The sequence below is a fragment of the Trichoplax adhaerens genome, genomic scaffold, assembly GCF_000150275.1.
Source record: "Trichoplax adhaerens TRIADscaffold_12 genomic scaffold, whole genome shotgun sequence".
NCBI lineage: Eukaryota > Metazoa > Placozoa > Uniplacotomia > Trichoplacea > Trichoplacidae > Trichoplax > Trichoplax adhaerens.
In genome coordinates this window covers 1,790,117-1,808,405 of record NW_002060954.1, presented here as the reverse complement: position 1 = coordinate 1,808,405, position 18,289 = coordinate 1,790,117, and the positions used below count along the sequence as shown (strand labels likewise).

At 36.1% G+C, this 18,289-nt stretch overlaps 3 protein-coding genes across 3 annotated transcripts; 1 reads left to right on the top strand and 2 right to left on the bottom strand.

Annotated features, from left to right (window-relative positions):
* Window positions 1–73: 73 nt before the first annotated feature.
* TRIADDRAFT_59917 (uncharacterized protein) lies at window positions 74–2,998 on the bottom strand (the record flags this gene model as incomplete). Its single annotated transcript, XM_002115788.1, has 7 exons — window positions 74–368; window positions 465–642; window positions 996–1,116; window positions 1,312–1,395; window positions 1,585–1,797; window positions 2,064–2,259; window positions 2,979–2,998. The coding sequence occupies 7 exons, from the start codon at window positions 2,996–2,998 to the stop codon at window positions 74–76; spliced, it is 1,107 nt and encodes a 368-aa protein (XP_002115824.1).
* Window positions 2,997–7,814, top strand: TRIADDRAFT_30150 (uncharacterized protein; the record flags this gene model as incomplete). The annotated part of the gene is made up of 12 exons (XM_002115923.1): window positions 2,997–3,094; window positions 5,049–5,178; window positions 5,554–5,612; window positions 5,982–6,090; window positions 6,357–6,386; window positions 6,486–6,533; window positions 6,619–6,736; window positions 6,844–6,915; window positions 7,028–7,104; window positions 7,185–7,299; window positions 7,471–7,595; window positions 7,704–7,814. The coding sequence occupies 12 exons, from the start codon at window positions 2,997–2,999 to the stop codon at window positions 7,812–7,814; spliced, it is 1,092 nt and encodes a 363-aa protein (XP_002115959.1).
* A 4,859-nt stretch (window positions 7,815–12,673) lies between these two features.
* On the bottom strand, window positions 12,674–17,565 carry TRIADDRAFT_59915 (uncharacterized protein; the record flags this gene model as incomplete). The annotated part of the gene is made up of 4 exons (XM_002115787.1): window positions 12,674–16,320; window positions 16,437–16,533; window positions 16,705–16,819; window positions 17,492–17,565. The coding sequence occupies 4 exons, from the start codon at window positions 17,563–17,565 to the stop codon at window positions 12,674–12,676; spliced, it is 3,933 nt and encodes a 1,310-aa protein (XP_002115823.1).
* Between the last annotated feature and the right edge of the window lie 724 nt (window positions 17,566–18,289).

Genomic DNA, 18,289 nt, shown 5'->3' with positions numbered 1-18,289 from the left:
TTAATGTAATACATTGCCATTTAAACAATTAAAAGATTTCATATGGTACGTCCAATGAAAATTAATCTTAGATCTAGCGTTCACGAAGAATAATTTTCTGAACATTGGGCGTGATTATTTCAGAGATAATCTTGTGAATTTGATAGTTGGCATTCATCATATCAATAATGTAGTTTGTATGATCCAAGTGCTTTAATTCGCAATATTCAATGGTAACATCTAATTCCTTAACGACTTGATAAAATTTTTCAGATTGCTGGACTGGGACAGTAGTATCGTTCTCTCCATGAAGTAATATGATATGCGGCCACAGACTACTGTCTTTTTCTTGACTACTAAAATTAGAAATTCCAAAAATATTGCATATTCTAGATAAATATAAAGTTTTAAGATATCGAAAATCTTATAAAGTCAGCTAACGAGATATTTGCGTTTAATAACTAGCACACGAGGTGAAATCAAACCTGCTTGTATTTTCACTTCTTGATAGCATATCTTGAACTAGATAGTAGGGAGAATAGCGCTTTAAACCGGTAACACCGAGCATAGCTCTATACATACCGGATACATCTTCGACACCTCTCCCTATCTCATATAATAAGTGTTGTGGAATATCGTAAACGCCAGCTAGTGCAATAACGCCTAATTAACAATAAAAAGGATGTTATATCTAAAAGATTTTGGAATTACTTTCTTAGTTTCAGTAGATTCTAGATATCATCAGTTGTCTATTACACATTATTAATAACTTAACCATTATAGTGCAGTGTATGACACTACAATCATTGACATATAGAGTAGCAATATCGTATGCGCCTTCACATTAACAATTTACTTGATGTACATAATCTACAGCATGTCACTTGGATCTTGGAATAAAACATTTTTATTTCTGTATAAAAAATATATGCCTTACTCGTCTAAAAACATTGCAGTTCAATAACAATTTTACTAAAAATGAATGAACTCTCTACTTGAATTGATTGAGGTAATACCTTTAATTTTGCGTACAATATTGTTACTTTCAGTATTCCAATAACTTTGGCTGATCAATTCTATCAAATTTAAAATGGATAAGTGGGCTCCTGAAGAGTGTCCAACGAATAATATGTTTTCCTATCGATTAAATTATAACCAGTTCAGTAATACGCGTAACTGTACGTGCAAGTCTGTAAATATCAATTTTGAATGCAGGATTAACGATAAATTTAGGAATAAAAATTGAACAATAAAGGATGATTATCCTGAATTATTTGTAAAATTTAGACGTATTAAGGTATTGACAACTGCGATAAATTCTAATTTAATTACAGGATCTCCTCCATATTCTTTCCCATGATCGATAAGCCATCGAGTACAATCCTTTAAATCTTGTAGCATATGAACTACATTACCCTATTGCACATTTTGCATAATAAAAAAGACATTAGACTATGTTTGTGTTGGAATATACTAGTACAAGAACATACATCATCAATTATATAAATTATACATCAGGTTATCGGCCGAAATATTAAAAGGTTACTAACGCATCATGGGTATACAGTAGCAGTAGCTTTATTGCATATCGATCATCAAATTTACCTTATTAACCAGTAGGTAATTTGGACAACAAACGACGCAGCCTGTTAAATTAGCTAAATTCGCAGCTAATACACAATACATTTGCTTCGAGCCAAACATCCATGCTCCACCATATATATAGATGACTATTGGGCGTAACGTATTGTTATTTTGAACACTCTCTTCCGAACGATGAATATCTAATCGGCATCCATTAAGTGAATATGGTATATCCTATAGATGGATAGGTAGTTCCACTTTTTTAGTCATAATTACAATTTCTATTTGACCCTAGGTACAAGTCTACCTTGAAGTAATAGTAACTTCTAGCATTATTTTGGTTATTGCAGTGTAATGCTAAGCTATTACACTATACAGTATAACTCTTCTATTTATCACTTATGGCGCCGATCATATTGCCACTCACTACCGTATGTTGCTTAATTAAGATGACCTGCACATTTTAAATTTTTCTATCATGTCTATAGCAACCTACCAACCTTATATAAATGTGGTGGCTTGGCCGTATTATATAACTTTTTCCACATAAAATATAAATTAATATGGCGAAAAGATAGGATGTAGTAAAGAATTTCTCTGTTAATTTGTAAGATCTTGATTGGGTTTAAGGCTCGTAAGTAAGGACGCTTAAAAGGCGGCGACGTAGGCCAACCATAATTGTAATTGACTATGATGCTGTTAAGATAAAGGACTAAAATAATAAATATTGCAACGTATAAAAAATTGGAAGTGATTACTACCATGCTGCAAATTCGTAGCATTAATTAATTTGTATGTATAATAAAGTTCCTGCATCTACGAATATTTTCACGCTAGATACATCAGAGTAATCGCTTCTGCCCACTGGAACGTTCAATGCAAGTACTGTACCAGTCAACATGCTGCACAACAGCGTTTACGCAATGTCCAATACTACCTACTACGTAGTATCTGTTCATCATAGACGACTAGAATACTACGACTATTACCATTCTTAGTAGTCCATCATAGTATACTATACTGTATACCTTACTGTACAATATTTGAATACTATAAGTAGTCTAAATCAGTGGCATGTTTTTGGAGGGGAGGAGGATTTTCTTACATCTATGATTTTAAGCTGATTTCGGTCATGTATTTTGCTACGACGCAGGTGGTAATGCGTTGTGTATGGACATGATTTGTACAGTGTACAGTATATACTGTCACAGTACCGCCATGACCGTTGAGACTGTAGATTGGGACAAAAACGGGGGGGGGTTTTAAGGCAGTACTGTAACGTACGCAGGCGCTGATGTGCTGGGCCCATATTTTCAATGTTCCTTTCAAACAGCGCTCCCTACTGGAGAAGTTTCCTGCCCATAGATCCTCGTAGTTATTTTTATCGTAATGGTGATAAATTAATTTTATTCTACCTTAATACCTCAGCGACCATGTTTCGTACAGAAATCGTTAGCGACACTACTTTTACTGTATTAAAGCGTTATGAAGATCTGAAGGTCATTGGAGCCGGTTCACAAGGAATCGTTTGGTATGCCGAAAACTCTTTTATATGTACAACGACTATACAGTAGAAACCGCACTAAGCGGTCTAGGTGATTTTGCATCACTTTTGTATCGTATGACTCATGACTGTATACTGTAGTATATGATGTAAAGTATTACACTATACAGTAAATATTGCAGCAGTCTAAAATTCTAGCACGAATGTGTAATGTAGATCAAATTAGCATTGACGAAGTTGATAGTATAGATTTGTTGGCATAGTTTTTAGGCAATTCCGATTTGTCTTCGATCCTATTAAAATCCAGTGTAGACTTCAATATAGCCTTTTAAAGCTACTTTGAGCTCTACTGTAGCTATCAAAAGTAGTAGTCGAAATATTGATCCGTTAATAGGATAATGTATGACAACGTTATTCTTGCTCTTGCTTTGCAAGAGCAAGAATTTTCAAAAATCACCATACGCCAAGGCCAGCCAAGCTGACACTACTGTAATCACGACAAAAGTCGCCACTAAGCTGCACTGGCTTGTAGTAAAGACCATTAGGTAAAGTATCGAGTGGTCCATGGCTCAATTCCCAATCAAATCAAATTTAGTAATTCAAGTTGTCGAATGTACCTAGGCATGGCCTACATTACTAACCAAATAGAGTAATTGAATCATTTTCCCAACTGCACAATTCAAATAGTTTTGAAGCAATTGATATCAGCTTCATTGTACATGAATCACTATAAGTATTACTAACTTTGAAAGTAGCAGTATCAGTTCACTATGTGTCAATTGAATAATAACCGATTTATGCTATAAAATTAGCTTCATTTCCTGCCAATAAATCAAATTGCCGTATTCATTTTTCCTATCAAGACGAAAAACCTTGATAAAACTCACGTCCTACTGTCTACAATATGCAATTTACCCAAAATATACTGCAGTGCTAAATCCATTTTCTACTAGAACATACTGTATTGTAATGGCTATCACAGACATAACACGGTACTACAATGGAAGCGGTGGTAGGGATAGAAAAAGCCTTTTTTTTCCTGTAATACAGTAATGTAGACTGTGTACATATGTACAGTATAGCACAGTAGACTGAAACAGCCCCACTGACACTGGACGCGCTACGCGACAGACGGTGGGATGCTCTTTTAGTAGGACTATTAACCCATTTGTATAGGATACAGTATGTAAAAATGGTTGGTTTGTCCATTGGACTACATCCGAATATGGATTAGCCCAGTCATTTCCTCATCTTTTATGCCTTAAAATGATTACTAGGATAAAATTAATGCATATAAATGATCGAGAACTTTCTTGTAATAACTTGTTCCTTCAAGTAGTTTACTGTTTTATCCATTGACTTATGGACGTGTATGGAAGCTACATAGACTTACTGTATTTCACGGTCACTGTAGTGGTAGTGAAAGACAGTATGGACTACACAAGCTGGATTATTCTTACTTTGTGAAATCTTTCGCGCCTTGGTACCATAAATATCACTTGCTGCAATATTGATACAGAGAAATTGAGTTTGTACTGACGGTTAGTGCATATTGTTCATGTGTACATTTAGTACTTGCTGTACCTAGCTGCAGGGCATGCATTGAACTGAAGTGAAGGAATATACAATATCTCCATAACCCCTTCATGCAATGCAGTCAAACTCCTACCACAGTTCCTATCATTCCAGTTAGGGCTTAATTCTATTCAAGCGACTTCGAGCGAAACCGTGAACAAATGGAAAAGTTAAAACTGAAACTTGGCCGCAGATGCAATAAAAGTTTCACTGACCTCTATACTGTACTACCGCCACGAAATATTCTCTATAATTTGAAAATGACTTAAATTACGTAATATCCATAAATAACACCATTACTTTATTGTCAATGATATAATTATCGCATACCCATGGACGCTAAATCATTGTTGTAAAATTGAATGTCTTACAGAATGAAAACATTCGATCTAATTTTTTTCTGCAGTGCTGCTGATGACACAAAAACCGGTAATCGCGTAGCAATCAAGAAATTGAGCCGGCCATTCCAAAATGTTACGCATGCCAAAAGAACATTTCGAGAATTGGTATTAATGTTGATAATGAAGCACAAAAATGTAAGGGCGATAGAGCTGATGTGCAATACCGTAGTCAACAATAATCATAACTACTGTGCAATAGGCTTTAGCATTGATTATATAAATTGAGCTTTCAATTTGTTCAAAATTTAAGTAATATGTATTTAACCACGTTGTTTGTTTATGTTGTCACTCTGTACATGTATGCTAAAACAGAGTACTATCTCCCACTAGTAGATACGAAATTGATCGATTTATGCGTAGAAATTAAATGGTGCTATTACCAAATAATCATATACTGTATTGCTTCTAATTTTAAGTCCGTGTTCAGTAGTTTAGAATGTGCTAATAACATTTTAGCTAATACGAGTATATTCTCATCTTTCTTAACTTTTGCTTGTTTACTCATATTAGACTATTCGTTTGCTGAACTTATTTACACCAAATAGATCGCTTGAAGAATTTTCGGAATTGTATGTAACACATCTGCTTACTGTTAACAAGAGAATTATTTGCGTTAAAATATTTGTTTCGAGTAACATTTAAGGGTTATTTTAGCAATATCACACTACTAATTTAGATCACAGATTAATTGTAACTAACAAGGAAGGAAATCATCTTTATATCTATATCTATATTATAATTGGTTCAATATCGAGCTGATGTATACTTGAAACTTCTTAATACATAAGCTTGATAATCAAAGATTAATTTTTGAAATAGTTTCCGAACAAGACTTTTTAATCATAACGTTATGACAACTTTTTGTTATGGTTTCAATCTTAAGACCCAATTGGATTAGATAATATTGTAGTGATTGTCTTGTTGTATTATTTCTTTAGATATCTTGTAATGGAGTTGATGGATGCCAACTTATGCCAAGTTATAAATTTGGAATTGGATCATGATCGCATGTCATATTTAATTTATCAATTATTATGTGGTCTGAAGGTACAACACAATGTTACTGATATATAATTATACCTAAAAATAACACTATAAATTGTTACTACTTCTGGCGCACAATTACTACGCTATATTACAAGGTTGTGAAAACAAAAAAAATAGACGAATATTATAATTACTATTACACTATAATCTCTATGATTATCAATCATTAACAACATTAGTGGTATAGATCCCGGATTGCTAAATCTATGTAAAAATAAGCAGAGTTTTCACGACCGTAATTACTACATTTTTCTTGAATTTTTTAGTATTTACACTCCGCTGGCATTCTACATCGGGTATGCGTTGTAAAGTGTATTTTTAAAATCACATTTATAACAAGTTTAATACTCTTTTTAATTACTTTTACAAATCTTAACTACCAATGTTATGCGCAGGATTTGAAACCCAGTAACATTGTCGTCAAATCCGATTGTACTTTAAAGGTCAGTTGAAATTAATATAAATTATAGGAATATAATTTCAAGATTTTTTTCAGTAACAATATTTTGGTACGCTTTATGATGACAGATCCTCGATTTTGGTTTGGCAAGAATTACTGGTAATGAATTTATGATGACACCGTACGTGGTAACACGATACTATAGGGCCCCTGAAGTTGTTTTAGGTCTTGGTTATCAAGAGAATGGTATGAAATTTAATCATTCAAATTCTGTAGTTACTATTGCAGTTTTAAAAATTTTAGTGTCCCTTTGTTTAAAATGAACTGGAGGACAATTTTTGTTCATAATTAAGTTGATGTTTGGTCGGTCGGCTGTATAATGGGAGAAATGATCCGTGGAACGGTACTTTTTCCAGGAGATGATCGTATCCGCATTTTTACCAGAATGTTTTTATAATTTACATTATTTAAGTTTAATAAATGTTTTAATATCGTAGCGCCCATAATGCTATGACTTTAACCGAATACCAAAATCAGATCTTGACCAATGGAATAAAATAATTCAGCAACTTGGTACACCGCCTGATGACTTCCTAGATAAACTAGGCCATTCGGTTAGTAAAGCAGTACAACATAACGATGAATCTATTTAAATGGAATGTAACCCTAACATAAGGCGATTAATTCAATTTAGACGCGCAATTACATCCTATCTCAACATGGGAACCGTGCTGGTTTACCGTTTAAAGTTCTTTTCCCTGATAGTTTATTTCCAAATGGGTCAGAAGATGATGATGATGATAATTACAGTCCTCAACAACCGTTGACGGGTAGCTACTTAACCAGAGGTATGTAAGACTTCGCGTTAATCCCTTATCATATTTGTATATGCATAGCATCACATGCAATCGTTCCTACTTTCTCTACTTTACTTAACGCAAGCTACAAAAGTATTAACCTCTAATTTTGCGTTCTCGTAGCCAATCAGGCTCGGGATTTACTGTCAAAGATGTTAATAATGGATGCATCAAAAAGGACTTCCGTAGTAGATGCTCTCCAACATCCTTACGTTCGTCAGTGGTATGATGCATCCGAATGTGAAGTGGTACGGTTTAGTATTAAGTTTTGATCATAGTCTTGAATCACAATTGATACACCAAATTAAAACGTTCAAATGCCGAATATATCTCTGTTTGCTTTATATGAATTTTAGCCACCTCCTACACGCTATGATCATACGATAGATGATGCGAAATATCCAGTTGAAAAATGGAAAGGTAAAGATTTGCATCAAGAGAAACTATTTTTAGATTTCTGTCCTTAGTAAGAGCTTTTGTCTAAATAGAACACTATTAAATTAAATTAATTTAATAGAAATGGTATACCAGGAAGTGTTAAAATTTGATGAAGAAAAGCACTTACAATCAATTCCGTTTTAAGAAATGAGTACGGCCAATCCGAAACATTTTTTAACTAATAGCATCAACTATGGTTGTAGTCAAATTTATTTGACTGCATTTAAACAACGATAGATTCTATTCCTATATAAACGCAGTCACTGAACGAGATAACGTTAGTAGAGTCCGTTATGCCGTTACATTTATATGTTAGTATCTTAGAGATAGTTGTAGTAACGGCTTTTATTACTTTTTGGAACTGTTACGTAATTTGTTATACCACGTGCAAAACGTCTGAAATTCAGAAAACTTTAGTGCCAAAGAATGGTTGATATTAAAAAATGAAATATTGATGTACCATTTGCATTGCTAAGCAAGTTCGAACAGTAGTTATTCTTTTATGTTAGGTGTTACCGTTATTCACATGACTAGCTACGTATGGTGTGTTTACAGATAGCCGTTATAAAAATTATTAGCTTTTAATTCGAACCTTGTATGATATAACTGTATGGGAAACTTTCTATAAAGTATCACATTCCTATTACAGTATTACTGCTTTAGTTAGTATGAAATGAAATCCAAACAATTTATTTATGAACGCTTCGTTGACACGAAAATTTGTGGCAATGTGAAATCGCATCAATGTCTTTTATTGAAATTCCATATTGTGATCTTGAATAGAAGCGATGGTTCTAGTGAGTAATGGAAAGATCAAAATTGTTAGATGTATTCAAATAACTGTAAGATTACAACCTATTCTTTAGCAATCGAAACGCTCCGATTACAATTGTTACTACATGATTTTAAGCAATGACGCTAATAACGATGTTAAGGCTAATGCTGTTGATTGTGTTTGAAATAGTTGGTAACAGATTTGTTAAATATTAGCATAGCATGCCTTCTGCTTGAGGAAGAATGGTTGTTGCAACTATGTTTCTCGCAATAATATGAATCTTTCGTGTTGATCATCAATTTACGCCTAATCTTAAGTGATTCCTTTGGTAGGTAAATAAATTCAATGTCGACAGTTGTACGCGTGTCTAATAAGATGTTAACAGGCGTTAAGCGCGTGCTGCACAAGAAACAACAAAATGCAAAGAATAAGAAGTTGTTAAAATTAAATGATAAACATTGCATTTAGCACTGATTAATGAAATACGGAAACATTGCGAGTCGTTAATGATGCTACAGAAGTGGATAACGAATTAAGCAAAGAGTGACTGGAAGGTAGTCATGGACCTCAGTTGCGTATTCCATAGTCATAAATTCATTAATATTTGACGTCTAGGTGATTGAAGTCAAGTAAGAGTAATTTTTGCAAGCAGCTGCCTGGACTGTTTAATTTGCATAACAGTAGCAAGCAAGAATAAATTTTGAACGTAGTCGTTAGCAACCTAAGGCGTAAATTGAAACACAACTACAGACTCCTCGATCACCTTTCAATTTAAAATATTGATAAAAAAAGGGAATAGAAAACTAGTCGCTTGTACAAGCGAGTCTTTTCATTGTGCGTGAGGCAATCGCTAGTTATAATAATTTAGTGATACTGAACCGAACGTGCGAATGTCATTAATGCTAATATACACGTGCATATACTGTATGTATGCAACTGCTTTGGCTCTACAGAGTTTTACTGATAATTAATTAACGTAAGCAATTCCTTGTGTGAAATAGCTGTAGCTTCTTACTATTTACAGTATTTATATAACAACATGATATGGACTAATCCCAGAATTTGTTAAGAACTTCAATTGCTTATATCTCATTAATCTATTACAGTAAACAATGTGTATACATTACGAAATTAGCGTTAATAAACCATATACTACATATTCAACTGCAATGTAATCGTCCATGCTGTTGTATCTACGAATTTTAGAGTGTGTACTGTTAAATCTAGACACATGCTGAAGATAAGTCATTCATACGGTATATTGTTTGTGTTACTGAATTTGCTGATTGCAGGCTGTCGCTTTGTGATACATTCTGAAAATGTTGTAAGGAGATATTTTATCTTATATTTATTTTAATAAATAATTATTATAATTTAACACCCTGTAGCTATTCGGAATATTCCCCATATCTATATGACTGAGAAAGAATTCAAGTAACCTATAAATCAACAGGCGTACAGGTAGTCTTAAATTTTTGATAGCAGATCTTCATAGTCACGCCTTATAAAAGATGGAACACTGCTAAATTTATCAACACTCATCAACTTTTTTAGCAGTTCGAAAATAACTAAAACGAGATTCCGTACCTACTAAGAAAGCGAATAGAAACACTATGCGGAGAAATCGAAGTATTGAAGATACACCAACGCAGATGCAGCTTGAATTTAATCAAGGTCATCAGCAAGAACGCCTAATGAAACGCCGTCACCGAGCTACGGAACGAGAGAGAATTCGAATGCATTATTTAAATGAAGCTTTTGATCAGTTGCGTTTAAAGTTGTCTTTCTTGCCAGTAGATCGCAGAAAATCACTTAGCAAACAACAAACTTTGACATTAGCACGATGTTACATAGTAGAACTTAGTCAAATCTTACAAGACTAGGACATGTCAGCTTTTCAATATTTTAAAATCTTTTATGCTTCGATTTTACCTTTTATTACTAAAATTGATTGCAATTCTGTCATTCTCATGACTGTGTGTAAAAGATAAATAAATATTCAGCTTTTAATCTCATTAATAATTTTCTTGGCTATTATGCATTAAAATCGCATTAAAAATCAAAGAGGCGATAATAAAACTACGTGTAGTAAAAGAAACATTGGCCCTAATTCATCAAGTTAATAATAAAGGCTATCATTAAACTAAACCAATTGTAATTGTTAATTCTAATAAACTGTCGTCATTATAAATAGTTTGATAATTGATTTTGATTTCAGTCACCCATTGCACCTGCATGAATGCCTATGTATACGGAAAATTGATCTTACGTCATACAAGACTTTATATATTTACGAATGGATTTACCGCTTAAGGCGACATTTACGGATAAAATAAAATGAAATTTAATTGAAGTAAAATAATTAGTTAACTTTGTATTAGACTATAACCATGAAATGCAACAGTAAAACTGTATGAAAAAATTACTAAGAAGTACAATCGCTTGAAAATCAGATTACGTGCTCCTTCTAGTGCAGAGTTTTTAAGATACAGGTACATCTGATTTGAACGAAATCGTAATATAGAAATCAATAAGCATTACTCTGTAGATAGTGCTTTCGGAATTTATGCTCCTAACGATCGGATAAGACAAGTAGATAAGTACGGCTATAACAAAAATTTGACAATAAACACGGTCTAGGAAGTATCGGTAACGTTTAACATAAATGAGTTGACATAATGCAATATACACTTGTGCAGTAAAGTATTCATTTTTTTTACCTTCCTTTCCTTTTTCTGCGTATACTCCAATTACTACGTAAATTTTATATTTCTTATTATAATTATATACTATAGACAAAGTCTAAAAGGCGCTTAACGTATACAAAACTAGGGACTACTCGTTCTGTTCCTTTAATAATTTCTGACGATACAGCAATCAACATCTGAATTTAGTCTCATATACGCATAAATCGAGTATCTAATCTGTGTCTCTTTAGCCTAGACGTAAAACTATACAAAGAATAAATAATTTAACTAAACAACCTAGCCGTTACGAAATTACCGTTTTAGTGGTGTGTATATCGGTGGACATACAAGGACATGCGTTTCCACAATTGTGCTATATGATAGAAATAAATACAGATGGGAGACTCGCATTCGTATAGTTCTGATTTACTAGTACCATTTTGCTATATACTTTATCTTTATTTTTTTACCGTGTTTCCCTATATTAACTACGTACAGACTCTATGACGAGCGGGAAAGCGTAATAAACTTCTATACAGCCTGATATGACGGTAATTTGCATTTTACTAATGTACTTATCCGATCTATTACATCTACAAATCCTTAATCAGTAGCTTACTCCACAATTTAATAGTGATATAAACTCACTGTAAATACCGTACAAATACAGTACTACCTTTTCCTTCCGACTAAAACTGGTATTTCGCTGATGTATTGCCTACTAGTTATACTGTATTCTCATACTAGATAAACCTAGGTATATGTGATAGTCCAAGGTACTGTTATATTAACGTTGACGATAATAAGAGAATAGAGTTATAGTGACTCGATTTGGAAACGGAATAAAGTCAAAAGAGCTTGCCTTGTAAGCTTTAAAACGGTTATGTTTTATAGTCCGTTCCAACAGTATATTAGATACAATAACTGTTGTATTTCATCGAAATTTTACTGATAGAAACACCTTAATCAATCGAAGGTCGAATGTTATTAAAGTGAAGCAATCTCATTAATAATCTAAAATATATGAATTTTAACTTAAGCACGCCGATAAATATAGGAAAATGACGATTTTAAATCATTGCATACCAATATAATACCATATACACATATTATCTCAATCTGTTAGTATATTAGATGAGCTTAGATTAACTTTAAGTTGAGTACATTACTTATTATCAATATTGCAGATAGAATAATAGCGATTTTCCAGCATGTTTGAAGAAATATACTGTACTGCTAAAGTATCTTAATAATTATAATTAACCCCTTGAATAGCTATGTGTTACGAAAGTATTACGATGCTATGATATTTACCATATGAAACACCGAAATTTATCCTACAAAGTTGCTTAAATTTAAACATATGCCTTAAATTTTGATTTTATTCAAAATTGAAGCCTTATAGAATGATTGGTCCACGGTTTCTTTAGATACGTCCACCTAACCACCAATTTGTAGTAGAAGTGCTAGCTTTGGAGCAGGAAAAGGTATGAGACTTTCCATCGTAATTACCAAACAGATTTTCAGTGTTGTCCGTAATAGCAATTGGAGTGCCACACTTAGAAAAATGCTTTACAGGGACATAAGGCATCCTGTTACCCCCAAAGAGACTATCCTGTATAGTCGAAACGGGTATCTTGCAGTTACTACAACCTTTACCATCAACATTAAAATATTCTACTGCAGCGCACTTATTGCCAAGCGCAGTAATTATATCCAGCGTCTTAAGGGCTCCTCGTACATAATCTTTGTGATTTGCTAATATTTCGGTTTGTTGGAAATTACAAGTTGCACGCCAGTGTGTGGAATGTGTTTTAATTAAGTTCATTCTAGGAAGGTCAAAACGTAATTTATTCCAATTATCCGCTTGATTTTCGTAGCTAGGAAAATTTTGCGAGAGCGGCTTTCGGAATGGTTTACCATATGGTGACAAAGCAGCATGATTTCCATTTTCGCGAGAGAACGATGTTATCAAAGTCCAAACATAGTTATTATCAGATTTGAAGTCACAGTACGCCATGTAAGGCAAATTCCCAGCATCATATAATGTATAGTATCCATTATTATTTTTAATTTGACTCCCTCCTGAGCCTGATGATGCAGTTCCCAAATTTGAGCCTGATCCTGATGATCCAGTCGGCTTACTTGTGCCAGAACCCCAATCTGAGCCTGATCCTGTAGGTTTACTAGTACCAAATCCCCAGCCTGAGCCAGATCCTGATGATCCAGTTGGTTTACTTGTGTCAGAACCCCAACCTGAGCCTGAGCCTGAGCCTGATGATCCGGTCGGTTTACTCGTGCCAGAACCCCAACCTGAGCCTGATCCTGATGATCCAGTCGGTTTACTTGTGCCAGAACCCCAACCTGAGCCTGAGCCTGAGCTAGATCCTGATCCTGATGATCCAGTTGGTTTACTCGTGCCAAAACCCCAACCTGAGCCTGATCCTGAAGATCCAGTTGGCTTACTTGTGCCAGAACCCCAGCCTGAGCCTGAGCTTGATGATCCAGTTGGTTTACTTGTACCAGAATCCCAACCAGAGCCTGAGCCTGAACCTGATCCTGATGATCCAGTCGGATTGCTAGTACCAGAACCCCAACCTGAGCCTGATCCTGAAGATCCAGTCGGTTTACTTGTGCCAGAACCCCAACCTGAGCCTGAGCCTGACCCTGAAGATCCAGTCGGTTTACTTGTGCCAGAACCCCAACCGGAGCCTGATCCTGATCCTGTAGGTTTATTAGTACCAAATCCCCAGCCTGAGCCTGATCCTGATGATCCAGTCGGATTACTTGTACCAGAACCCCAACCTGAGCCTGAGCCTGATGATCCAGTCGGTTTACTTGTGCTAGAACCCCAACCTGAGTCTGAGCCTGATGATCCAGTCGGTTTACTTGTGCCAGAATCCCAACCTGAGCCTGAGCCTGATCCTGAAGATCCAGTCGGTTTACTTGTGCCAGAACCCCAACCTGAACCTGAACCTGAGCCAGATCCTGTAGGTTTATTAGTACCAAAACCCCAGCCCGAACCTGATCCGGAAGATCCAGTCGGTTTACTTGTGCCAGAACCCCAACCTGAGCCTGATCCTGATCCAGTCGGCTTACTTGTACCAGAACCCCAACCTGAGCCTGAACCTGATCCTGAAGATCCAGTCGGTTTGTTTGTGCCAGAACCCCAACCTGGACCTGAGCCTGATCCTGTAGGTTTATTAGTGCCAAATCCCCAGTCTGAGCCTGATCCTGAAGATCCAGTCGGTTTACTTGTGCCAGAACCCCAACCTGAGCCTGATCCTGATGATCCAGTAGGTTTACTTGTGCCAGAACCCCAACCTGAGTCTGATCCTGTAGGTTTATTAGTACCAAATCCCCAGCCTGAGCCTGATCCTGAAGATCCAGTCGGTTTACTTGTGCCAGAACCCCAACCTGAGCCTGAGCCTGAGCCTGATCCTGATGATCCAGTCGGTTTACTTGTGCCAGAACCCCAGCCTGAGCCTGAGCCTGAACTTGATCCTGATCCTGTAGGTTTATTAGTACCAAGTTCCCAACCTGAGCCTGATCCTGAAGATCCAGTCGGTTTACTTGTGCCAGAACCCCAACCTGAGCCTGATCCTGTAGGTTTATTAGTACCAAATCCCCAGCCTGAGCCTGAGCTTGATGATCCAGTCGGTTTACTTGTGCCAGAACCCCAGCCTGAGCCTGAGCCTGATCCTGATCCTGTAGGTTTATTAGTACCAAATCCCCAGCCTGAGCCTGAGCCTGATCCTGAAGATCCAGTCGGTTTACTTGTACCAGAACCCCAGCCTGAGCCTGAGCCTGAGCTTGATCCTGATCCTGTAGGTTTATTAGTACCAAATCCCCAGCCTGAGCCTGATCCTGAAGCTCCAGTCGGTTTACTTGTGCCAGAACCCCAGCCTGAGCCTGAGCTTGATCCTGACCCTGTAGGCTTATTAGTACCAAATCCCCAGCCTGAGCCTGATCCTGAAGATCCAGTCGGTTTACTTGTGCCAGAACCCCAACCTGATCCTGATCCTGATCCTGTAGGTTTATTAGTACCAAATCCCCAGCCTGAGCCTGATCCTGAGGATCCAGTCGGTTTACTTGTGCCAGAACCCCAACCTGAGCCTGATCCTGTAGGTTTATTAGTACCAAATCCCCAGCCTGAGCCTGAGCTCGATCCTGATCCTGTAGGTTTATTAGTACCAAATCCCCAACCTGAGCCGGAGCCTGATCCAGTCGGTTTACTTGTGCCAGAACCCCAGCCTGATCCTGATCCTGTGGGTTTATTACTGCCAAATCCCCAGCCTGAGGATCCAGTCGGTTTACTTGTACCAGAACCCCAACCCGAGCCTGATCCTGATGATCCAGTCGGTTTACTTGTGCCGGAACCCCAACCTGAACCTGATCCTGATCCTGTTGCATTTGGCTTATGCGACGGTTTATGAGTACCAAATCCCCAACCAGAACCTGATCCAGAACCTGATCCTGATCCTGATCCTGACCCCGAACCTGATCCCGATTGTGTTGGTTTATGATTACCTTGTCCGCCATTATTCCACCAGCTTCCTCCTCCACTAAGACCATCAACGTACGGTGGTTTTCCATGTGCCCAACCTGATTGTGTTGGCTTACGAACGCCATCTCCACCGTGATTCGGCCAGTTACCTGGTGTAAGACCATCTACGTAGGGTTTTTTGCCTCCCCATTGACCACCAACTCCTAGACCAGGTAAACCGTCTGCCGTCCAACCATGAAATTGACTAAAATCTGGTCGTGGCTTTACACCAGGTTTCTTCTCAGTAAAGACATGATCGTATTTATCTAGAAAAAATTTACCGCTTTTTGACCAACCCTTTAGTTGACTAAAATCTGCCTGTGGTTTTAGGCCAGGTTTTTTCTCGGTGGAAACTTGCTCATAGCTATCTATATAAGGCCGGGAGTTTCCAGTCCAACCTTCAGGATTGCTAACAAGTTGTGGTGGTCGTCCTCCGATGGGATATTTCGCAGTAAAAACATGATCAAAACTGTCTAGATATTTTTTATCTTTATCACTCCAATAGATACCGTTTCTAAGAGCAGAGTCTAAACGTAGAGATTATTTATGAATCGTTAACTTTTTGAATGATAGTAAAAGCCATTAAAATTAAAACTAACATCGATTCAAAACTTGCCTGCCGAATGGTCTAAGTTATGGTTACCACTACTTTTATCATTATATTCGATTGCGCGCTTGCCACGATTTGCGTTATGTTTTGCTATTTCAAGACATGTTTTGGGTTGAAACGGTTGAAATACCTAGAAAAAGAGAAGGTAGAAATTCAAGTAATTTGTGGATTTATTACCAGAATCATTACTCCATTTCAGATATCACTATGCATGTTTGTTTAATAGAGTTAATGAAGGAAAAAGGGAGTGCCTAATACTGTACAATATAGAATAAATAAATTTGATCTAATTGAAACTTACGGCGATGGCAAAATGAAGTAAATAGCTAAAAAGTAAGAGTTGTATCAACTTCCTAGTGCCAAACATCGTTGAAAATTGACGATAGGAACCGTTTTCGGTAGGTACTAAAGCAGCACTACAAAATTCTTATATCAAATCAATCTTATAAATTTTCTAAAAGTATAAGCTATAGCGACCCTCAAAAAATAACAAGTCAAAATCTCTAACGCTAAATGATTCTGCTAAGGCCAGATTGAGAAAAAGTACTTTTTTTTCACAAACAATAGTTTGTCATAACATTTGTCTAATGCTACAAAACATGCTGTGAACGGTTACCATATGGGACTTCATTAAAATTCGGAAGCCCATTTAGCTAATTAACTTGAATGTAAAGCACGAATGACTATACTTGGTACATCTCCAGGGAATTTGGTGCCTACTAATCGCAGTGATATGTTTTTTTAATACTTCACAATAAGCCTGTTGAAAGTTAATACAGGTATTATTCACAGTATTCCCATAAGTCAAAGTGTTAATAATCATGCATTTTATCTTATACATATTTTCTTAAGCTTATTCCATTCTATAGATTGAAAGTTACTTTACTAATGGATTATGCATTCTAATAAAAGATGAGTAATCTCAGAATTACATTCACTTACTTTGCAACGGTGTTAATTGAAGTAACAATGAATTGTGCGGAAATTTATTTGCATTATAGTCGAAATGTATGGTTAACTACGTAGATATAGATTATTTTCTTAAGGCCATTGGTGGACTGCATCGTCTAACTTAAAAATAATCTTACCTTACGATGATTATCATACTTGAATATGGTGTAATTGAGACAATATAGGTCGATTTTCGTGTGGGTCCATTCATGTGATGGTAGCGCGCATGGAGCTGTGTATCACTGCCATTGCTAGCGCAATTTACCGACTACTTCAGATAGCATACACTGCCCTTTCGAAGGTTATTAGCGGACTACGAAGCCCAGGGCAACATCCGTTCAATTTAAAAAGTTTCTTTCCTTTAATTTAAGGTACTGAGAGTACATTCAATTTCTGACTGATAAATTTGTATTGCAGTATATAGTACTGCTGCTGATCTAGGCCATGATACCAAAAGAAAACCTATTAGTAGTCATGCCTAGGCTTACTTTCTTCTAGTTAATAGTAGACTCCGTAATCAAGTACAAATGTGTAATGAATAATTCATTAACGCTGTTATAGCCATCTTTGAATATATGTATATAGTCATGGGCCACTAGATAGTAGATACGATATACGGGTATGGTAAGACGTCTTTGGTCCTTACTATAATCACTACAGTACTGTGCATCCATCATTGAGACGGCGGTAAATTTAAGATGGATGAATCTGTGTTGCACATCTACTTTAACAATAGTCGCTTATGAGGATAGAAGTGACTTTTTAGGCTTCAGGGTTATTTTAATACAGTATTATTGTAAAATGATTGAATTTGGAAAGGATAAAGTAGCACTAGAAGACAATATATTGTCGCATATAAGACTTTATATAAAATAATTTTATTGTTATGCATAATTTGCATTACGACTTTATCTTGACTATAGCAAGTCCCAAGA